Source organism: Neomonachus schauinslandi, chromosome 1 (assembly GCF_002201575.2).
Source record: "Neomonachus schauinslandi chromosome 1, ASM220157v2, whole genome shotgun sequence".
Lineage (NCBI taxonomy): Eukaryota > Metazoa > Chordata > Mammalia > Carnivora > Phocidae > Neomonachus > Neomonachus schauinslandi.
In genome coordinates, this window is record NC_058403.1 from 163,274,670 (window position 1) to 163,299,166 (window position 24,497).

General features: G+C 49.9%; 1 protein-coding gene across 1 annotated transcript in view; it reads left to right on the plus strand.

Moving 5' to 3' along the window:
* Positions 1–24,497, plus strand: part of ATP2B2 (ATPase plasma membrane Ca2+ transporting 2) — a 205,415-nt gene that overhangs the window by 153,195 nt on the left and 27,723 nt on the right. The window contains exons 8-13 of the mRNA XM_044916427.1: positions 2,963–3,004; positions 3,900–4,058; positions 6,749–6,963; positions 10,208–10,450; positions 21,121–21,362; positions 24,027–24,261. Of these exons, the coding sequence (XP_044772362.1) occupies positions 2,963–3,004; positions 3,900–4,058; positions 6,749–6,963; positions 10,208–10,450; positions 21,121–21,362; positions 24,027–24,261 (1,136 nt within the window). The remainder of the gene's footprint in view (positions 1–2,962; positions 3,005–3,899; positions 4,059–6,748; positions 6,964–10,207; positions 10,451–21,120; positions 21,363–24,026; positions 24,262–24,497) is intronic.

Genomic DNA, 24,497 nt, shown 5'->3' on the forward strand with positions numbered 1-24,497 from the left:
CTATGGCCATAACACCATGAACACGCCGGATCTCGTCTAGTAAGCTCTCCAGGCTCCAGGTCAGAGTGTATTAAAGGTTGAGAGGTGCCAGGCTGAGCCTTGGTCAATGACAGAATTAACCATTCCTTTCCCTCCTTCCTCTGAGCCAAATCAGGATGATGTGGATATAGAAAACACACTCAGCTGGTAGAAGTCCCTCTGATTCCCCCCCCCAAGCCCCCTCCCAACTGAAAGCGGGTGTGTTCCATGTTCCATTCATCTTAGAGGCATTATGATTGCCATTATCATTTTATTATTTTTTACATTTATTAACATATCACTGTTTAATACATTGCTTGTAATCACAATTAGTAAATACATCACTCTGAACTCCAGACATTAACAGGGCACTTTGTGGTGCTTTTCATAAGCACAACCTTGGTTGAAATTGTAACCTGTCACGGGGCAAGAAATGGAGGCACAGGCAAGAGAAGTAACATCTCCCAGTTAACCTAGTTAGTGTTCCGTCTCCCCACAGCTTGTTTATCAGGTCACCTCACCGTGAATCCTCCACACACACACTTTTCACACTTCCTGGCGATGCATGAAGAGAACAGACCCATTTGTCGAAGCTGCATCTGGCAGCTTCGGAGTCTCCACTCGAGTTCCCCATCCCAGCTCCCCCTGAAACAGCCCCCTCTCCCGGTCATGCATGGAGCCAGATCTGGCTGTCCCACCATAGTTCTGGGGCCAGGCGAGCTCCACTTTGGCTGAGAAAAACCCCAGATCAGTCCCTTGCTTCTGAGAAACCAGGCCATCTGCACAGAAGTACCCCCACAATGCCGCTCCCTCCCTCGAACATATGCATTGGTGATTATTTTTCTGGCCACGTGATCACTATGGAAATAAAAGAGGAAATTGCTAGCTTGGTTAATGGGCGCACACATGGGCTATTGCATCTGATAATATGCAATGCAAATAAGGCCCCTTTGTGTCTTCTAAAACCAAGTATCGAAGAGGAGTCCTCCCGTGTCCTTTAGCCCAGTTAGTAAAATTATTTTTAAAAATAAAGATAATTGTTGTAGTTCATTCCTGTTGGCTCTAAAAAGGCTTTTTCTGTTTTGTTTTTAATCCAGCAAAAAGAACTTTGCAATAAAGCAACGGGGGCCCTTCTCTTTCCATCCGCCCAGGGGGGTCACTGACCCTTGGCTGTGAGAGGCAGTGGGAACAGCCCAGCATTTCCCCTGGAGAGACAGCACAGGGCTGGGCCCCTCAGAGTCACCTACAGTGTGGTGTGGTGACGGTGATGGCAGTCGCAGGCTTATCATCAGGATGCTCCAGAAAGGAGAGCTGCCTCGGAAACTGCCATGGTCTCAGTTTCCCCGTCTGTAAAATGAGAGTGATGAGAATCCCTCCCATCCCACCCGCAGGGTATCGGGAAGATGGGCAAGAGATGACACTCGCAAACTGCAAAATGCTAAACGGGCAAGTGGTTATTGCTAAGGCAACTATCAGGTGCTCCGGAAGCTGAGCACAGAGGTGGAAGCTGAGACTGGGAGTGGTAAAGCTGCACAGCTAGTTGGTGTCAAAACAGGGGCTTCAGGAGCCCAGTCCCACCACGGCCGCCTTAATGCCCTTCCTCTGGGCTCAGGGGGACTGAGGGATAGCTGCCTTCTCCCCAACTGTGGTGGAAACATTGATGCACTTTGGGGCCAGCTCTCCATTAACCTCCTGGGACCCGGGCAGGCCGTCTGCCTCTCTGAGCCTCAGTTTCTCATCTGTAAGTGTGTGCAGTACAGGAGTGCCCTTGCAGGGATGTGGTGTGGATTAGATGAACTCATGGAGGTTCTATATGTGCCTGGCACATGGTGGGTTCTCACAGAACGTGAGCTATGAGAATCCCCTTCACAGCCAATGGCCAAGGGTGGCTGACCTTCTCAGACTCCTCCCAAAGTGGCGCAAGGCCCATGGGAAGAGCTCTGAGTGAGCTCAGAGAACAGGCCAAGGGGACAGGAGGAAACCCCCTCTCTGCAGTGCCAGCAGGTAAAGGCAGGTGTCTCAACTGCCAACTAGTGATAACCAGTACCTCCCATGCTGCAAACCCAGCCCACAGGCCTCTGGCCGAGACTGGGGAGGGGGCCTCCCAGGCAGCCCTGATTAGGAGGTGAGCAGCTCTAGGCTCAGCCCTTTCCCTAGCACTGGCATACAGGGCCGGGGCAGGGGGGCACCCAGGGGAGCCCACTGGCCTGACTTCCCTGTCTACTAGGGCCGGGGCTGCTCAAGCTCAGAATAAAGAGCATATACCCAAGTGGAGAGGAGGGGTCAGCAGCTTCCCCCTGAGAGCCAGGACACTCCCCCCAAGCCCCCTGAACATGCTTGGGGCACCTCAAAGCCCACCACTAGGGAGCCCTTGCTCACCCTTGGCATGGGTCACTCTCAATGGAGCTGGGCAGGGGGTCGTCCTTGCTGCGGCTTCACACTCCTCCAGATGGAAAAGGGGAAAGTAAAATTCTACATATGTCACTCCTGGAGCCAGAAACTAAGGAACACATTGACCAAAGTCCTCCCCTTTCTCGAATCTCTCTGTCTGTCTCTTTCATTTCCTTTGCCTCCTCTCAGCCCACCAAAGGCACCAACCAAATTAGTCACTGGGGACCTGAGGACCCCTCTGCTTTCTGCCAGCCAACTCTGGTCCCTTTTACCCTCAGAGGCTGTCATTTAATCAGTACCCTCAGGGCTGAAATAATTCCCACTGAAGCTCTCTCTCCAAGTTCCCAGAGAATCAGGACAGACCCTGCAGCCAGTGCGGTGGCCGGGTTTGCTCTTGTCTCAGGGCCTCCCCAGCGTCCCCATGTGGAGGGACAGAGTTGGCTCGGCCCTTCCTCCATCTGTGACGTGAATGTCCGTGGCCCTGTTGCGTCTTTGTGATGATCGACGTGTGTTGTCTGTTCTCTGTTGTCTGTTAAAATTCTTTGTCGTGTAGGTAAAATGCAAGATGGCAATGTGGACGCCAGCCAGAGCAAAGGTAACCCTTTTGTATTCACCGGCTTCTGTGGTCCCTGCAGCCCCTCCCCCACTGGCTCTGAGAGCCAGGCTAGAAGCAGACAGGTCCGCACCTGCAGGTGCCTGACATCTTTGAGGGGGGCTGTGATTCACGTGGTGCCAGGCCCAAAGGGGGAGGGGGCTGTGATTCATGTGGGCTGTGATTCACATGGTTGCCAGGCCCAATGGAGACATCACCGGTGAGGACAGGGGCCACCTGTGAGCCGGCTCTTCCCCAGCCTTGGAGCTATGCTGCCCATTTAGCTGAAGACTTGAAGCTGGTTCTTTGGGATCCTTAGGGGCTAAAGGGTAAGGCCCCAGACCCACCAGTCAGTCCTTCACTGAAGGAGGAGGGGCTTGGCACCCATGGATAAGGACACTCTCTTTTATCTTTTAAGCCCCCTTTTTGTTCCTCCTATCTGGCAGCTACTTAATATCCCAACAACATACTCAAAAACCAACTGGGGATGCCCAAGCCTATCTGTCTTGTCTAAATGTGGGAAAAGCTGAGGGGCCATTTGGGGAAGGATCTGTGGGCTTGTTCAGGCCCAGCGGGGACCCCAGCCTACTCCTACTGGGAATCCAAGGTGGAACTGTGTCACTCCCTGTTCACACTTGGATTCCAGGTCCGAGGCAGCTACTCACCCTGGGACCTTGGTCTCCAGCTGGAAGAGGCAGACCCTATATCACAGGATGTCTGTGCCAGCCACGCAGGGGGCCAGATGAGGGAGTGAATATCTCACCACACTCCGCTGGGCAGGCAGGGTGGGTGCCAACATCCCCACCCTGCAGGCTGACCTGGCTATGTGCATGTCTGTGTGTGTGCGTGTGTGCGCGTGTGTGTGTGTGCATGCATGTGCGTGCTCTGCCCCCTGCAGCCAAACAGCAGGACGGGGCAGCCGCCATGGAGATGCAGCCCCTCAAGAGTGCTGAGGGTGGCGACGCTGATGACAAAAAAAAGGCCAACATGCACAAGAAGGAGAAATCCGTGCTGCAGGGCAAGCTCACCAAGCTGGCTGTGCAGATCGGCAAGGCAGGTAAGCATGCGGCCACAGGTGGATGGCACAAGGGGGGACGTGGGGTACTCAGAGGGACCCCAGCCAGGGCTCTGACCCCAAGCTGGCTCTCCGTTGCCTCATCTGCAGAGTGGGGGCTGGCATGAGATGGTCCCTGAGACCCACCCTTTTCTACCCCAGCAACCAGCCTGAGTCCTTACACAATAGGCGCTCCAGTAGTAGGTTGGAGCAGGGGAGGACAGGGACGGATTGGGGCTCTAGACTGACCCCCCTGCCCCAGCTGCAATGCAGAGGAAAGATTGAAGAGGTTGAGGGCAGTGCCAGGAGCCCAGTGAGAAGCCTCCTGTCTGAGCCTCAGCACAAGCCCCGATTCCCCACCAAGCTGGGAGCTCCAGGTGATGGCTGGTGGCGGCCCCTCCAGCCCAGGAAGCTGAGCCCAGCTGCAAGGCGAGCCCTGCCCGGCTGACATGGCCTTGGCCTCTCCTCCCGCATGAGGACACGCAAACACCAAGGCCTCCCCACCTGGCTGTCTCCCGGCTCTAATTATAGACACCACAGCATGGAGAAGGGAGACAAATTACAGGCTTGGCTGTCTATATTTAAACTCAGGGCCTGGTGATAGCTCCTGGCTGCTGGGAGCTTGGCTTCCCGCCCCTGCGACTGTCAGATGGGGATAGAGCCGGCTCTGAAGTCCCACAGCTGGAGGTGGGGGCAGGGGAGCGACGGAACCAGGGATTTCCTCCATCTCCGGCATGGAGAAGACTCCACAGAACCACAGCACAGGCACTGGGGGGCAGGGAACAGAGTGATGAGAACCATCCGTGGCCTTCAAAGCTCTTGCTCATCCCCCTCCCCCTCCTCAGCCTTGCCAAGAACGTAGTTCAGGGTCAAACATTTCTAGGTTCACATCCTACCTCTGCTCCTCTCTTGGGCTGAATTCCCTGAAGCAGAGCCTGAGATGGGTGGACGCAGGATTTTTAGGGGCGAGGGTGCTCTCAGGTGAGACCTATAAAGGGTAAGAGACTCAAAGGGGCCAGGGAAAAAGCCAGATACTTCCTGGAGGAATCCCCGTCTCTACCTACCTCTGCAGGGTCTGTCTGGCCTCGCAGCAAGGGGACTGGGCTGTTGGACCCCCCTCCTCCTCAGCCATTGAATATTGGCCATCACACTGGGGTGGGGTTCCGTGCCAGGTCCTTCCTGACCAGGAGACAGTGCTCTCTGAAGCGTGGACTTCCTCTGGCAGAGGCTGCAGGTGTGCACCCGCACAGAGCCAGAGCCCTGCAGCACCCCGAACGGGTGAGGGGATCCCCGGGCATCCGAGCAGGTACCCGCCCACATCTGCCAACTGTGCAGGGCTTCTCTGGCCTGTGGCCTTGGACAAGTCCCTTCCCCTCACTGACCCCAGTGTCCTCATCCGAAAAAGGGCCCCCTGCTCTTTCCTCTTTCCGGAACGCTCTTTCTGCAGGTCACCATCTGGCTGATACTTCTCATCATTCCCTATCTTCTCAAGGAGAACCTCCTCCAGGAAGTCTTCCCTGGACAGCCTAGCTAAAGTAGTCCCTGTCCACCAGCCCGTGTTGTTCTATTTTCTTTTTTGAAGTTTTATTGAAGTACAATTAATATACAAAAAATTACACACATTTAGTGTACATCTTGATAAATTTGGACATATGCGTACACCCGTGATGCCATCACCACAAGCAAGGTACAAAACATATCCCCCACCTCCAAAAATTCCTGTGTTCTTTCCTGGGTTTCCGTTTTCCATTTTTTGGGCTCAGAACACTTAAGAGGTAGATCCAGCCTCTTAACCAGTTTTGAAGTGCACAATACTCTATTGTTCACCGTAGGCCCCGTAGTGTAGAGCAGAGCTCAAGAACTTCCTTATCTTGCATAACTGAAACCCTATACCCACTGAAAAACAACCCCCTCCCCCTCCCCACAGCCCCTGGCCACCACCCTTCTACTCTCTGCTTCTATGAGTTTGACTATTTATATATATATAATGTCCTCCAGGCCCATCCATGTGGTCGCAAATGGCAGGACTTCCTTCTTTTTTAAGGCTGTGTATCTATATCATGCCGTCTTTACCCATTTGTCTGTCGATGGACGTGGGTTGTTTTCTTACCTTCAGCCCATGCCGCTCTCTGTCGTGTTACCCTACAGTTTTTCTACACAGCATTATCCCTACATGGATGGTCTTTTTCATGAGTGTGTTGCTTCTTGTCTGCCTCCCCCTCTGGAGTCTTAGCTTCGCAAGGGCAGGGACTCTGTCCTCTCTAGTGCTGTGTCCCTCGCTCCTAGATTAGGAGCTACGAGGTGCCTGGGTGGACGAGTCGATAAATGGTACCAGCTGCACATGATTATGTGCGAGAACTATGCAGGCAGTTCAAACTAATTCACGTGGTCTCGGCACACATTTCCTGAGCACCCACAAGGTGTCGGGCACTGTGCCAGGCGCTTTACATGCATTCATCACATTTGATCCTTGCAAAGCCATGTGAAATAAGCAGGCATCCCCATTACACAGAGGAGGAGACTGAGGCTCTGTGAGGATCAAGGACGTCTCCCAGGCCACAAAGCTAGTTAGTGGCAGAGCTGAGATGTGGGTTAGAATCTGCCTGGCCAAGTATGTGGCCTCCATTTCACTTCTCAGGGCCCCCACCCCCAGGAGAGCCCTTGAGCAGGTCTCCCCCCGACCCGTGTTACAGGTCTGGTGATGTCGGCCATCACGGTCATCATCCTGGTCCTCTACTTCACCGTGGACACCTTCGTGGTCAACAAGAAGCCATGGCTACCCGAGTGCACGCCCGTCTACGTGCAGTACTTTGTCAAGTTCTTCATCATCGGCGTGACGGTGCTGGTGGTCGCCGTGCCGGAGGGGCTCCCTCTGGCCGTCACCATCTCGCTGGCCTACTCAGTGAAGGTGAGAAGGAGAGGACCGGATGGTGCAGCTGGGATTGGCTGTCCCCAGCAGGGGCTGTAGGGGGTGGCCTGTGGGGCAAGCGCTGGGGCCGGCAGTAGAGCTAAGAAGAAGGAAGGGGGCACCTTGGAAGCTGGGAGAGGAGACCTATGCCGGAAGCCGGAGCTCACATGCCCTCAGGGAGTCCAGGGCCTGTGGCAGCCCTGAGGGCCACATCTTGGCTATAGGAACAACCATGATTCACCCCAGCCAAGTGTTGCCTTGCTGATGCACCCCCACACACACATTGCCAACTCTTCACATTTTTCCCAGAGAAGCCAGAAGCCCGGACTTAATATATTGATTTTTAAACATTGATCATCAACTCCACTTTAAAAAAAAATTTAAAAAAAAAAAAACATAAAAAGCAGACCTCACCATGCAGGCCCAAACCCATCCCCATCCCACCAAATGTAAGGAAAAGTCTGTGGTCAAAGCTCCATGGAAGCTGTGCTACTTCAGCAACTCATCTCAGAGGTTGTTCCCTGAAGTTGGGAAGAGATGAGCCTAAAGCCAAAAGAGATCTGATTTAAGGAAGCCCCCTCCTCTCCGGGAATGGGCTAAAAATGGAAGAGGTTTTAAAAGCAGTTTAATGAAGGGTGGTAAGCCCATGAAAGTTGGCTGTGGACACTTGGGTCTGGGGGGGTTTGTTTCTAGTGCTCCCCAGATGGCAGAACCCCGCCACCCCCTGCTCCCAGGCCATGGCCATCCATGGAGCCCGAACACTGGGCTGAGCATCTCAAATGGGCACTTCAAGCTTGGCTCACATCACGGCCTCATTCTCTTCCCTTGGCCCCATGGTTTTCCCACCTCGGAGGGCAGGGCTCTGCACTCCTGGTGCCCAGGGCCCCAATGCCAGGACGTCCCTACGAGGATAGAGGCCTGAGCATGTTTATAAACAAGGCGTTGGCTCTGAGACATTGGCAGAGCTGCCGGAGGGCACGGCGGGCGTCAGTTTCCAAGCTGGAATTTGGACTGGGCTCGCCGATGTAATTTCATACAGAAAAGAGATCTCCAGGCAGGTGCCAGGAAGTGGCAGCCCTAGGTAAAAGATACGGCCCTTATCGTCTCCTTGTTTTAGGGTTCTTGAAGAAACTCCATCCCACAAACCAAAGCCCAAACAGGTCACAACACGATGCTGCTTGGGGGCCTGGAGCCCAGAGATGGAGATTCTCATACAGCCATGAGTGGGGACCCCCACAGCCACCCAGCTGAGCTCGGGGTGTCTTGAAAGTCGCACAGAGGTAGTTTGGGGGGGATCATGCACAGACGTTTTTAGGCCTCTGCACCTTCTGCAGTTCGCATCTCTGGCGCCTGGTGCCTTCAGCTGTCTTAGGTCGTGTTACTTATATAGTCACTTGATAAACTGAGTACAGCCCCAACCCAGGAGAGGCAAACTCTGCTCTCTCTGAGCCTGGCATACCCACCCTGGGAGCCGCCATCAAAAGAACAGAGATGACACTCAGAGACACAATGTGAGCCATATGTGTGATTTTAAATTTCCTCATAGTCATGTTAAAAAAAAAAGGTAAAAAGAAACAAGTGACATTAATTTTAATAATATAATTTACTTTACCTATTATGTCCAAATTATTAGCAATCCAACATGTAATCAATATACAAATTACTAGTGAGATATCTTACATTGCTTTCTTCATAATAAGTCTTCAAATTCCAACACGTATTTTTACACGTACAGCACATTTCACGTCAGACCAGCCACATTTCCAGTGCTCAGTAGCCACCTGTATATTCTTAAGCCCAACAGATGAACCATCTTCCAAGAGTACAGATGGGCAGGGGCCCGATGGAATGATCCAGGCTGTGAAGTTAAACAGAGCCAGGCTCCAGTCTCAGCTTTAACCCTCATTAGGTGTGTGATCCTGGTCAAATCACTTGGCCATGGCTTTTCCATTTGCCAGCGTGGAGGACCACAATCCTCAAAGGTTTCACAGGCCTCTTGTAACATCAGACAAGAAAATAAGCCTGGAAGAACTTTGCAAAGCATAAAGTGTGTTGTTATTGCTCATCCCTTACACATACATGAAGTGTTACTATTATCACAGGTTATAATAAGAGAAGACTGCAATACCATATAATTCTACCAATACTCATTCCTTAGTAACATGAACTGCTATTAAAATTATTCTAATTGCACTCTTTTTTTTCCCTTTTTATAAAGAGTTATTATGATGAGCAAGAATAAAGGAAATCAGATTCTCAGGAACAGACTAGAAGTATGTCTGACTCAGCCTCTAGCAACTTCTCATGTCCCTCCTTGCCAGATGGGGTCACTGTGTCAGCAGGGCCTGCCTTTAGAGTGGCAGTTCCTTGAGAATGACTTCATTTGCTGAGTTGCTTGAGAACCTCGAAGAAGCTAGGAGTGGAGCTGGAAAGACAGAGAGGAAGGAGAATGCCAGAAAATTCATAATGATATGTATGGTAGGATTTCATTCTTGTTATAAATTTAGAAAGAAAAGATGTCGATACATAAGCTGTATCCATTCTGGGTGATGGCATTATGATGGATTTGTTTTCATTTTTGTGTATATTGAAAAGAAATTTGTGATTTTTATTACATGAGGTATAATATGCATTCAATGCAGAAAAAATCGAATCTGTAGATTTTTTTAAAAGAAGACAATAAAAATCTCCTGTAATTCTACCACCCAGAAATAATAACACTAATATTTTGACATTTTTCCAGATACTGTCCTATGTCTATAAACACATATATCTATCCTAAATTTATTTCTTTTTGGTGGAGCCAAAAATGACAATGAAAACCAGGCACCAGCAAAAGATTTGAAAAGAAAACCCTTAACCAAAGAAAGGATGGTTACTTCTGCTAGGGTGTAAGAGAAAAATATTTGAGGTCATTGTAAAGAACTCAACATTAATTTATCACCCTTTTCCCTATTTTTTCCATAAGGAATACAGATTACTTCTGTATTCCAAATTAATAAAGTCAATTAATCAAATCTTGTTAAGTGGTTCAAATAAGGAAAGCGAAGGAAAAGCCTACACACACACGGAGCCCCGATGTCCGAGGCCACGGCCACATGCCCTTTGCACATGCAGGAAACCAAGGGCAGACTGCAGCAGCTCTGCCCCACTTACTGCGTGCTTCCCCAGTGCCCCCACCCCACGCCCTGGCCCCCCGACTCCCTCTCCTCACTGTCGCCCTCTCACCTACCCCTGCCCCCAGAAAATGATGAAAGACAACAACCTGGTACGTCACCTGGATGCCTGTGAGACCATGGGCAATGCCACCGCCATCTGCTCAGACAAGACAGGCACGCTGACCACCAATCGCATGACAGTCGTGCAGGCCTACGTTGGCGATGTCCACTACAAGGAGATCCCTGACCCCAGTTCCATCAACACCAAGACCATGGAGCTGCTCGTCAACGCCATTGCCATCAACAGCGCCTACACCACCAAGATTCTGGTGAGTGGCGCGGCCTCCGCTGGAGGGAGTGAGGTCCACGGGGTGACTCGCAGGTACCGGGCAGAGTGAGCGACGGGATTCCTATTTTTGAATCCTGCTGATGTATTTTGGGGTGGTCGTATAGTAAGCAACTTCTTTCTCTTTGATTTAGCAATGATGTTTATATGACCAAAAAAAAGTCTTAATTGTGTTTTTTAGATCCTGTCATTGTCCCCCTTATGAAAACAAAACAAAACAAAGCAAAGCACTTTTTATTAGTTGGCTTTTGCTCCATAACTAACTACCGTAGTCCCCCTTATCTGCACTTTCAGTTACGTGCAATCAACCTCAGTCCCGTAGCTGCTGACTGTCCTTCTGGCATACCATCAGAAGGTCGAGAGTAGCCTAGTGCTATGGCACACACTGTATCATTCCCCTTCATCTCATCACGTAGGCATCTTAACATCTCACATCGGCACGAGAAGGAGGGTGAGGACAGTACAGTAAGATATTTAGAGAGTGACCCCATTCACATAACTTTTACTACAGTATGTTGCAATAATTGTTCTATTTTATTATCAGTTATTAATCAGTTGTTAATCTCTTACTGTGCCTAGTTTATAAATTAAACTTTATCACGGATATGCATGTCTAGGAAAAAATACAGTATACATGGGGTTTGGTATGATCCACAGCTCTGGGTGTCCCCTGGGGGTCTTGGAACGTATCTCCCGAGAATAAGCAGGGACTACTGTACTCCAAAACTTAGGGGCTCAAAACCAAACTGTGTATTTACAATTCTGTGGGGTGGCCATTCAGGCTGGGCTCAACGTGGTGGCTCTTCTGCTCTCAGTGGGACTCCCTCTCGCATCTGTGTCTGTGGTGGTTCAGGAGGACAGCTCCGCTGATCTCAGCAGCACCGGAGGCTGGTCTGGGATGGCCTCAGCTGGGATGGTTTGTTTTGGCTCTGTGTGGTCCCAGCTCTTCCAGCAGGCTAGTTTGGGCTTGTTCACGTTGTCATCTTGCTGCATCTTATTGGTCAACGCAAGCCAAGAGGCCTGTGCAGATTCAAGGAATGGGGAAATAGACTCCATCTCTTGACAGGAGGAACTGCCAGATCACATTGCAAAGGGCATGGCTTCAGAGAGGGGACGAATGGTGGCCATTTTCAGAAAGGATCTACCACCCGATGACGTTGTTGTTGTCAGTAATAGTAGCACTTTCGCGAGTTCTGATAAGAAAAATTCTCACATTCCTGTCTCAGCTAAGCGGCATAGACTCATCATGCTGTAATCCCTATTTGGTTTAGAAGCAGAGAGGGCCTTTTTGTAATTAACCAGCATTTGGATGAAGAGAAACAGGGAATTGTCTGTCCAGAGGTCAGTCGGCAGCCAGATGTAGGGCATCTGGTAGATGGATGGATGGGTGGATGGTAGTGGGAACATCTGGGTGAGCGGCTGGGCTTTTTTGCTTACCTCCCAAGTGTGCCCTAGGCCTGACCTCTCCCTTCTGCCCAGGAGCCAGCTCACAGCATTATGGTGAGGCTGGGCTGTGGGCACTGCCAGCAGCTTTATCCAAATGGGGAGGAGAGTGTGACTCAGCAGTGAGGGGCTGCAGGCTGGTGGGAGAAGGGGGAGGAGGCAGCTTCTGCCTCCAGACACTGGGGCTGTAAGATCTGCACTATCCAGGGCCGAGCAGCCCCCTGCATCACCCCAGAGCTACAGGCTGAGGGAGGCCCATGGAGGAGAGGGGAAAGTAGGTCGGGAGGACGCGGGCACAGGGGTGATCCAGAACTCTGGGGGGGTGATGCCAGAAATGACAATGTTTTGTCGTCTTCCCACCCCACCCCCACCCCTGCCCCATGCTCTTGGGAAGTACTGGTTGGGTGGGTGAGGTAAGTGAATTGATTGGTGAATAGATGCATAGATATATAATCAATGAGATGAGGAGTAGGTAGGGAGACAGATGGATGGATGGGTGAGTGATGGATGGGTAGATGGATGGATGGGTGGTTGGTTGAATGGATGAGTGGATGAATATATGGGCAGTGGATGGGTGAATATGAATTAATAAGATGCTCAGGACAGGACTGTCCCTATGTTCTACTTTCCTGTTCTTGTGGCAGCAGGAGGTAGGAGTTGGCCCCATCTTTGTCCCATGGCCAATACCAGTGCTCTGTCGGTTCTTCCAGCATATTGAGCTGATCTCTTCTGCAGTTACCCCCAGCTCTCTAGTCTACATTGATCCAGAGACCTCCCAGTTAGATAGCACCTTTCATTCTTAAAAGACAAAACAAAACAAAACACTAACCTACTTGAGTATTTGCAAGGGTAGTTTGTGTGGGTGTCATCTACATGGATTCACAGGTCTTAGAGACTCCCTGGTCCAGCCCCCTCACTTTACTCTGAGGCCTGGAAATAGGAAGGGACTTGTCTCAGGTCACCCCGTGGGCTACTGAAGCTGGAATCCAAATGTCCTGACACCCAGTCCAAGAAGCAATGAGGTTTGGCTCTGAAGTCCAACAAACCAAGGTTCAAACCTCATCTCCAGCACTTAACCACCTGTGTGACCCTGAGCAAGTTACTTAACCCCTTTGAGCTTCCGTTTCCCAGTCTGCAAATCTGTAAAGTGACTATATAATTAACCCTAATTGCTAACATTCCCTTAGCCAGGCTCGATGCCAAGTGCTTACCCCCATGCACCCCTTGTACAACGACCCCATGAAGTAAGTGATATCACATCTCTAATTCATAGATCAGACCCCGAAGCTGGGAGAAGTGAAAAACCACTCTCGGAGTTCCAGAGCAGATAAGAGGCTGAGCCAGGATTAGAACCCAGGTCCGTCCAACCCAGAGCCATGCAGCTACCACCCCTTCCTGCCCAACTCATAAAGATGCACCTTTGCCTGGGGGCAGCTTCAGGGCTACTGTGAAGGTCAGATGAGAAAATACGTATGTCCCAGCACGGTGCCTGACGTGTAGCAAGTGCTCAGGCCATGGTAGCTATTACTCTTGTAACTTCTTTTACTATTCCTGAGCCTTATTCTCTGTCAGTCTGACAGAGACTCTGACAGTCACTGTCTTGCCTGACCCTCCACATCCCTTCCAGGGAATCAAGGCAATTATGACCATTCCCATCTTGCTGCTAAAAACACTGAGCCACAGAAACATCAAGTAAACTGCCCAGGATTGTTCCTGACCACCAAGTGGCAGATTTGGACCCAGAGAATTCTAGAGGAGTTCACCAAGCAGGCAAGGGCATTCCAGGCAGGGGCACAGTGCTGCCAAGGCCCAGAGACCTGAAGATGTGTGGCTTATACGGATGATCTGTGGCCTGGGTATTTCTCTGGGGCTGGAATGACAAGAGTCAAGACTGGGTGTGTGGAGGGACAGCTAGGTGGCATCCAATGAGCCCTTAAAAGGATTCTGCTCATGGTGCTCAGAAAAAGCACCCCAGGCAGGGGTGGAGAGTGGTGTGAGGCCGAGGCTGCTGGCAGGGAGGCCAGGAAAAGTGGCCCAGGAGGGCCCTCCAGAGGGCCAGCCTCAACCCCATGCCCCATCCCTCCTGATGATGGCAAAGCTTTCTTCTTTCCCGTCTTATTTTGAATCATTAGGAACTAAACTTGCCCTCTGAGAGAAGCTATGTGAATCGTCCTTGAGTCAGAAATTGCTCCCCTGCCTCAGAAATCATGGCACACCCTCAGATTTCTTTTGTGATCTCCGACCCTTTGAACATCAGGACTTCTGCTGGCTTCTTCCCATCACCCTGCTGCTTCTCAGAACCACAGCTGTGCTTTAAGATGGAAATACTTCCTTCCTCACTTGTGAGGCCTTGTGCTTTCTTGGGAAAACATTCTCCTTTTCCAACCGTGTATGTTCTGAGTGCTAAAACCACCCAAGCAGACCTTAATTTTGTATTTTATGAGACCTCTTTCAAAGTAGGTTGACACTGCAGTTAACGTTTGAATTATTAAGCCGAGGATGGGGACTTGTGGAGTGGAATTGTTGGAACTTTGTGGCGTATTTCTGAACACATAAACTGTCTAGAGAAAAACAAATCTCCCTGGAGCCTCCAAAGGTCACTGGGGTCAAATCTGAAGTGGTTCAGGAGGAAAGAGCAAAAAGGGGTTTCCTGGCAGGATGGTCTTCCTGAATAAATCAGCCACACTTGACCTAATTAGAAACTCCAGGTCCTCAGCATACCCCATTCCTAAGCTGAGGTGGCCATGATGCAGGGCGCCCCAGTAACCCTCAAAGGCAGGAAGGAGCTGCTTAATTGTATTTCCCATGTCTTAGAACTTGGGTATTTAGAGAGGGACTCCAGGAAGCAGAGAGCCAACCTTGAACTCAGATCTCCTGGCTCCAAACCCAGGACTCCATTGAATATTCCAATGAGCCTCTAAGTCCCCAAGTCAAGCCACACTCTGAGAGTAGTGTCTGGCCAAGCCAGGGATGCCAAACTGTGCCAAAGACTCTGGAGGTGACTTTACAGGGTGCTAAGACGGGGAAGTGAGGTGGGCTGTGGTTCTGGTATGTGAAATGGCAGGGGCCTGTGTGTTGAATTCAACACCTGTTTTAGTTGTTTTTGTTTGTTTTGTTTTTGCGAACACCGTCTCTGGGAGAAGAGTTTAAAGCAAATAGTCCCAAATGGGGAATTTGGATTTTCAACAGACCTGTTAATCCCTACATCACACCCTACACGTGTGCATGCACACACACACCACACATACACACATACCACACCATGCACACCACACACATACACGGCACACACCACACACACACCATGACATACACACACACACACAGCACACACATACAAGTGCATACACATACCATAGAACTGCATTCACACACCACACACATACAACTGCATGTGTGCACACACATACACACACCACATACATTCAACTGCACACACACCACACATACAATTACACACACCACATACATACACTGCACTCACACACCAAACACAAACACACACACCACACACCATATGAAATTGGACACACTACGCACACACACACCACACACATACAACTGCACAAACACACACACACACACACACTCTGCACTGCTGAGCCTGGGGAGGTCCCAAGGAGTCTGCTTTCCAGGAGTGTGTCTCCCCAGGGGGTCTCAGCCTGTCCTGTCTATTGTCCTGGACACTCACAGTGACCTGCCTTCCCTGCTTCTGGGGAAGATCCCATGGCTCTGCTACCTCATGCTCCTCAGGAGACCTAGCACTGAGAAGCTCCTGGGGAGGCAGGCCTTTAGATGAGAATTCTGGAGGCCAAAGTTCTGCCTCATCTGGCCTCCCATGGGCAGCACCCTACACATACAAGCACAGAACTATTCATTTATTCATTCCACAGACATTCATTGGTTACCCCTTAGTGGGAGACAAAGATAAGCAAAACAGACACATCCCCCCACCCCCTTGGACTCTAAATTGATCATCAACCAGTTCCCTAGTTAACCAGAGCTCTCCAGTGCTAGCGGAGACAGGCAGAGCTATGGGGAGAGCACATGCTATGGGCTCAGAGCCGAGAACACTGGGGTCAAATCCTAGCTGGGCCGCTGACTAACAGTGTGACCTCGCCTCTCTGGGCCTCCCTGTACACAGCTGTAAAGTGGGAATACTCATCGCTGGCCTCCCAGGGAGCTGTGGGGGTACAACCAGACCATATGTGTGACAAGCCCAGTAAAGGATGGGCAGAGGTGACATTCAAACATGGCTGCCACTGCTGCTGTTGAACTGGCTGGTGGTTCATCCAGGCACTGGGGAAGCCCCCCGCCAGTGCCTGCCCTTGAGGGGTGAGGAGCAGCGGGCTAGGCCACCGGAGACGGCCACTCAGCAGAAAGTTGTTTTCTGTGCACTCCTAGAAGCATCATCATATGGCAGGTGCTACAGTTTACCATGCTACGGTTGCTGGGTTGTTTGGGGGGACTTTTTGGAGGTTTTTTAGTGGTGAAATACCTGTAACATCAAATGAATCATCTGAACTGTTTTCAAGTGGCATTAAGTACATTCACGTTGTGCGACCATCCCCACCATCCATCCCAGAACTTTCCATCTTTCCAAACTGAAACTCCGTCCCATCAAACACTAGCTCCCCATTCCCCGCACAACCAGCCCCTGGTGTCCACCATTCTACTTTCTTTTTCTATGAATCTGACTCCTCTAGGTACATAATACAGGTGGAATTATACAGTGTCTGTCCTTTTGTGACTGGCTCATTTCGCTTATAATGCTCTCAGTTTTATCCATGTTGTCACATGTGTTAGAATTTCCTTCCGTTTTAAGGCTGGATCATACTCCCTTATATGTGTAGACCGCACTTTATCTATCCATTCATTTGTCGATGGACACGTGGATTGCCCTTACCTCTTGGCTTTTGCGAGTCATGCTGCCATGAACATGGATATACAAATATCTTTTTAAGTTCCTGCTTCCAATTCTTTTGGGTATATACCCAGAAGTGGAATGCTGGACTATATGGTAATTCCATGTTTAATCTGTTGAGGAACCACCATCCTGTTTTCCACGGTGGCTGCACAACGTCACCTTCCCACCAACAGCGCACCCGGCTGCTGTTTCTTCACACCCTCACCAACACTTGTTTTCTGCTTGGTTTTTTTATAGTAGCCATTCTAATGAATGTCAGGTGGTACAGGCTAGTTGCGCTTTTTTTTTTTAAGTAGGCTGCCCACCCAGCATGCAGCCCAATGTGGGCCTTGAACTCATGACCCTGAGAGCAAGATCTGAGCTGAGATCAAGAGTTGGACGCTTAACTGACTGAGCCACCCAGGCACCCCTAGCTGCACTTTTTTTCATCTCATTCTTGCAGGTATTATAACTTATAGCTCTTCTAGTCATTATTCCTTGCTCTTGGCTCTATTCACCCCCCAGCACCCCAAACACGAACAGGAATTGTCCTCTCAAAATTATGCCTGGTGGCTGCATCCAGCATTTCCAAAGGGCTCAGTACCACACAGGGAAATGTGCTGGATGAAGCTCTGCACTGGGAGCCAGGGGGCTTGGGGACAGCCCCAGGCCTGCCCCTCTGCAGGTCTGTGACCACGAGCAAGTCACTCCCCTCCCGGGCCTGCTTCTTGTCCGTTAAAATTGAAACAATACCAACGTCTTAGCTCCCTTACAGAATCGGAGCCCTAGAGATAAAAAGGCTCTCGGAAAGTCTACAGCAATAGCAAAACCTCTGGGTTTGTCAAGATCTAAAAAAAAATCAAAAGAGAAAAGGGGTGGGCCCCTCCTTCTTAGTAATACACGTAGGCGATCTCGGAGCTCAAGTTCATGGAAACAAATTGAATTACGTAGGAGGCAGCTCTGCCATTTGCAACCATGGATTGTTTGAAATCCTTTTAGAGGAAAATTAAAATATTTCACAGAGGGTAATAAAATGCCGGGTATTTTGAAGGCATAACTGTTCAGCTCTCTTGGGCTAATAAGTAATTAGGCATTTTTATTTAAGTCCTCCGTGTTATCATTTTCTTTCATTAGTGGAAAGGGGAGAAAAACTGTTACGAAAAAGACATAAAATTCTGGAAGTCACCAGAAGGTTAATTATAAAAATACAGAAAAAATTAAAAGTAAGAGGGATGCCTAGGTGACTCAGTCGGTTGAGCGTCCGACTCCTGATTTCGGCTCAGGTCATGATCTTGGGGTCGTGGGATGGAGCCCCACAACCGACTCAGTGCTCAGCAGGGAGTCTGAGTAGGAGTCTCCCTTTCCCACTCCCTCTGCCCCTCCCCCCACATGCACGCTCTCTCTCTCTCAAATAAATAAATCTTTTTAAAAAATTAAAAGTAAATAAATAAAATATATAATTTTTAAAATCACAACATTACACCATACTACAGAGACAAAGGGAAAGTGCTTCGAATTTATTTTCGCAAACATCAGAAATGGGAAGCTGTACCAAAGTTTCCTTTGCTTCCAAATCCAGTCCCACCAAAGAGCTCAGGAGTGGGGAGCCTTCTAAGGCCCCTGGTGCCAGAGACATAGTTCTGCCTGGCGTGGGAGCAGGGAGGGTGTCCTGAGCCTTGTTCCTGCCCAGGGCCCTCAGCTGCCACTGAGGCACCACACCTCTGCCTCATTGCACCATCCCTCACCGCAATCCACTTGAAGAAAAGGGTTGAAAGCGGTCGTTTTTTCTCTCAGCTAGAGGTCATCTGTTCTAGTCTCTCCATTTTATAGACAGAGAAACTGAGGACATGGGCTTAAGGCTCTGTCCTTCCTATGAATTATCAATGCCAGTGACTCCACAGCGCTGGGATCGGCTCCCTAGGCCTGAGCCCTAACTGTGGAAGGGGGAGTGAGCCAGGGCCATGTCCAGTCGCTGTCCTGTCCCCCACACAGTTGGTCCATGCCAGCATCTTCCAGACCCCACTTTCTGCCTGTCCAGGAAGTCCTTTTGAGCAGCATGATGGGGGCTGAGGGTAAGGATGCAGAGTTCCTGGACTAGGATGGTCTGAGACCCACAAAAAGCCACTAATGCCGGGGGGGTGGGGATGGAACAGGCAGGTTTGTAGGTAGATATTCCTCTTCTAAATCTCTCTAGGGTTTGGGTTTATCTGTGGTGGCTTTTACCATCCCCAATGCCACCTCCACCCAAGACGCTTCATAAAAGTAATCTTATGCAAGGAGTATATGCATGTATGTGGGGGTACAGGTGGGACGTGAGTTATAGGAACCTCCCACAGCCTCTGGCTAATCCCACAATTCGCCCATATGGAGGCCTCTTGTTCTTACCTATTAACCTGTGCCTCTCCCACCACTCTGGTCTGCATGGAACCATCCAGCCAACAATTAGTAAGTGCCTACTGTGTGCTGGGCTCTGTGCTGGTCCTGAGAACATAGCAAGGAAGAGAATACAATAACTCCTTTACTCAGGGGGAGACAGACCCATGAAGCAGTTTTCAAAAACACGGAGATATTTGAGCTGGCCCTTAAAACACGGAGGAGTTTGCCCGGCAAGAAAGGGGAGAGGAACAGCAGGGCAAAGGCACAGAGGCATGAAACTGGTCATGTTCAGGCAGCCACACGACGAAGTGAGAGTTGCTGGGGGAGAGGTGGTCAATGGTTTCGCCAAGCCCCCAGGATGGGGGTTTGTGTTCATGCAGCCCCGCACCTGGCAGAGGGCCAGCACTTAGCCAGTGCTGAAGAATGTATGCTAAATCAGTGAGTGGAGAGAAGGAAAAGAGGAAAGTAAATGGCGGCTTAGTCATAGAATGGAATCGATAGAGCAGGGGGAAAAAGAACAAACTAGCTAGAATAAACACAAGTGATTCTCAAAATGTAGTTACATGAATAAACAAGTTTTCGAAGACTGTGTACAGTCCTCTTACATGAAGTTTTCAACATGCATAGCAGCACTGCACATAGACGCATACAGACAAGGTTAAGCTACGTGTAATTGAGCATGTTGACTTACAATAGCAGTTTCATTTGGCTGAACCTAAATTGAGCTCACAAGGGACAGTGCATCCATCGCATGGAATACTACTTGGCATGGAAAAGGGACAAGCTCTTGACACACACAACTTGCCTGGACCTCGAGGAGATGATGCCGAGTGAGAAGAACGCAATCTTCAAAGGTTTCACATACCGTATGATTCCATGTATATAACAAGCTTGAAATGACAAAATTATGAAGATAGAGAACACATTAATGGGGGCCAGGGCCAGGGAGGGAGTGGGAAGGGAGGTGACTGCTGCTTTGAAAAGGGTGGCACAGGGATTGGATCCTTGTCATGAACTGTTGCTGCGTATCTTCACGGTGGTGGTCACAGGAATCCACACATGAAGCACTGCATAGAACTAAGCACATACACACGAGTGCATATGAAACCGGTGAAATCTGAGCAAGGTGGGTTCGACTGCCTCAGTGTCCGTGTCTTGGCTGTGAGGTACTATAGTCACACGGGTGAGCGCTAGGGGAACCTGGATGAAGGGTGTGTGCCATCTCTCTGTACTATTTCTTGTTGCATGTCAGTCTAGAACTAGCTCAAAATAAAAATTTAAAACACTCACAGGGTAGGGGCTCCTGGATAACTCAGTTGGTTAAGTGTCCGACTCTTGGTTTCAGCTCAGGTCATGATCTCAGGGTCTTGAGATCGAGCCCCACGATGGGCTCCTCACTGGGCGTGGAGCCTGCTTAAGATTCTTTCTCTCCCTCTCTCTCTGCCCCTCACCCCTGTTCTCTCACTCTCGCTCTCTCTAAAGTAAAAAAATAATTAATAAATTGTTAAAAATTTAAAAAACACACACATAGGGTAATAATTCATGCCACTTTTAAGACAGAGGTTCTTTCTGGGACAAGGGTGGATTCTGCAGACAGGGAGGGACACACAGGGGGACTCCCCTTTATCTGTCATGTTTTCCTTCTCAAGGAAGAAAAATCTGAAGCAAATAGGGCATAATGCTCGGGCTCTACAACGCTGAATGGAGAGTACATGAGTGTTTCTTTTCTTATTCTCTATCCAGCTTGTAGGTTTGAAAGAGTTCATAGTTTTTAAAAAGCTGATCTTGCTTAACTCCTTTCATCCAGAGCCAGGATTGGGTCTGGGATGGAGAGGGCTGAGGGTGCAGGTGGTGGGGAAAGGGGACAGCCCAGCCCCGGGGCCTCAGAGGTTACCCCCTGTGAGCCGCCCCGGCCTCTCTCCCCACAGCCCCCAGAGAAGGAGGGTGCCCTGCCTCGGCAAGTGGGCAACAAGACGGAGTGCGGCCTGCTGGGCTTCGTGCTGGACCTGAAGCAGGACTACGAGCCCGTGCGCAGCCAGATGCCGGAGGAGAAACTGTACAAGGTGTACACCTTCAACTCCGTGCGCAAGTCCATGAGCACAGTCATCAAGCTGCCCGATGAGAGCTTCCGCATGTACAGCAAGGGCGCTTCCGAGATCGTGCTCAAGAAGTAAGCTGCGTGTGGGAGGTGGGAGGGGAGGAGGGGGACGGGGAGCGGGGGACCACCAAGTCGTGCAGCGCAGGCTGTCCTGCAGCCTGGGCTGGAGGGTCATCTGGCACCCAGAGGTGCAGGGGAGGCCCTGCCCAACGTCCCACAGCAGGACCACCTCCAGGTGCTTTCTCCACTATTTCCTCTTAAAACTTTCTACAGAGAGCCCTCCCTTCCTCCTCCCTACATCACTAATCACCAGGAAGTTCCACCCAGTGTCACTGTTAAATCTCCCTTATTTCACTTCCCTTAGCGCAGAGATGGTTGACCATAGTGATGTTCGTTATTAGCCAGTCTACTCTGGCTCCAGGTGCCAGAGATAAGCCTGGAGATCTAAGCAAGTCACTCCCGGTCTCTGGACCTCAGTTTCCCCGCTCATACCTTGATGGGATTGGTCTAGCCCAGTGGTTCTCAACTCTGGCTACACATTGGAATCACCCAGGGAGCTTTTAGTTTTGTTTTGTTTTTTTTTTTCATTTATTTTTTATTTTTTTTATTTTTTGCCTTTTTTTTTTATTCTTATGTTAATCCCCATACATTACATCATTAGTTTTAGATGAAGTGTTCCATGATTCATTGTTTGTGCATAACACCCAGTGCTCCATGCAGAATGTGCCCTCCTCAATACCCACCACCAGGCTAACCCATCCTCCCACCCCCCTCCCCTCTAGAACCCTGTTTGTTTTTCAGAGTCCATCGTCTCTCATGGTTCATCTACCCCTCCGATTCCCCCGCTTCATTCTTCCCCTCCCGCTACCTTCTTCTTCTTTTTTTTTTTTCTTAACATATATTGCATTATTTGTTTCAGAGGTACAAATCTGAGATTCAACAGTCTTGCACAATTCACAGCGCTTACCAGAGCACATACCCTCCCCAGTGTCCATCACCCAGTCACACCATCCTTCCCACCCCACCCCCCACTCCAACAACCCTCAGTTTGTTTCCTGAGATTAAGAATTCCTCATATCAGTGAGATCATATGATACATGTCTTTCTCTGTTTGACTTATTTCACTCAACATAATACCCTCCAGTTCCATCCACATCGTTGCAAATGGCAAGATCTCATTCCTTTTGATGGCTGCATAATATTCCATTGTATATATATACCACATCTTCTTTATCCATTCATCTGTTGATGGACATCTTGGCTCTTTCCACAGTTTGGCTATTGTGGACATTGCTGCTATAAACATCGGGGTGCACGTACCCCTTCGGATCCCTACTTTTGTATCTTTGGGGTAAATACCCAGTAGTGCAATTGCTGGATCATATGGTAGCTCTATTTTCAACTTTTTGAGGAACCTCCATACAGTTTTCCAGAGTGGCTGCACCAGCTTGCATTCCCACCAACAGTGTAGGAGGGTTCCCCTTTCTCCGCATCCCCGCCAACATCTGTCGTTTCCTGACTTGTTAATTTTAGCCATTCTGACTGGTGTGAGGTGGTATCTCATTGAGGTTTTGATTTGGATTTCCCTGATGCCGAGCGATGTTGAGCACTTTTTCATGTGTCTGTTGGCCATTTGGATGTCTTCTTTGGGAAAATGTCTGTTCATGTCTTCTGCCCATTTCTTGATTGGATTCTTTGTTCTTTGGGTGTTGAGTTTGATGAGTTCTTTATAGATTTTGGATACTAGCCCTTTATCTGATATGTCATTTGCAAATATCTTCTCCCATTCTGTTGGTTGTCTTTTGGTTTTGTTGACTGTTTCCTTTGCTTTGCAAAAGCTTTTTATCTTGATGAAGTCCCAATAGTTCATTTTTGCCCTTGCCTCCCTTGCCTTTGGCGATGTTTCTAGGAAGAAGTTGCTTCGGCTGAGGTCAAAGAGGTTGCTGCCTGTGTTCTCCTTTAGGATTTTGATGGACTCCTGTCTCACATTTAGGTCTTTCAACCATTTGGAGTCTATTTTTGTGTGTGGTGTAAGGAAATGGTCCAGTTTCATTCTTCTGCATGTGGCTATCCAACACCCAGGGAGCTTTTAAAAAACCACTGATACAGGGCACCTGGGTGGCTCGGACACTTAAGCATCCGACTCTTGATTTCAGCTCAGGTCATGATCTAAGGGTGGTAAGATCGAGCCCTGTGTTGGGCTCTGCACTGGACGTGGAGCCTGTTGAAGAGACAGGCTCTCTCTCTGTCTGCCCCTCCCCCCCTCTAAAAAAATAATAGAAATAAATTGGAACCTTTGGGGTAGGGCTCACACATGGGTATTTATTTATTTGGTGTTCCCGCCAAGCCATTCTAATGTGCACGCAAGGTCCAGAACCACTAGTCTAGGTTTCATGCCCTTTGAAAACCATTTTAGCTGTGGAACTATTTTTTCAGATGAAATCTTGTGAATATAAGACAGATCAAACTAGATGTGTCTTGCTGAATGGACTGGGGCAGATATTTCAAGAAGGCTGCCTGATTTCTTTTTGGCTGGTCCTGATTTCATCCCTGCCTGGGGCCCAGGGGCCTGGACCAGCCCTGAAGCATTATGGGAGATGAACTGGACAGACACTGGATGACCAACCACAGCCAGATGGGCATCACTGGGGAGGGGGAGGTGAGCGCGAGCTGGTCAGAGGGAGGATCCTTGGGCCTTGGCTGGACCTTACCCGTCTCCCTCCCATCCGCCCCCAGGTGCTGCAAAATCCTCAATGGGGCAGGGGAGCCTCGGGTCTTCCGGCCCCGTGACCGGGACGAGATGGTGAAGAAGGTGATCGAGCCCATGGCCTGCGATGGGCTCCGAACCATCTGTGTGGCCTACCGCGACTTCCCCAGCAGCCCCGAGCCCGACTGGGACAATGAGAATGACATCCTCAATGACCTAACCTGCATCTGTGTGGTGGGCATTGAGGACCCCGTGCGGCCCGAGGTAAGCCCCCTACCAGCAGGCTTGGAGAGGCTGGGAGTCCAGCCTGCTGGCAAGCTAGCTTAAGTTGCCTCACCTCTCTGAGCCTCTCTGAGCCTCAGTTTCCCTGTAGCATCTACAAGGTTTTCTCTTTACCTACTCCTAAATGCTCAAACTCATAAGACCAGCACAGGCCACGCTTGGCATCAGTCTGCTCAGGACATCAGGCAGCCTGACAGCAGGCATTGCTTTGCCACGGG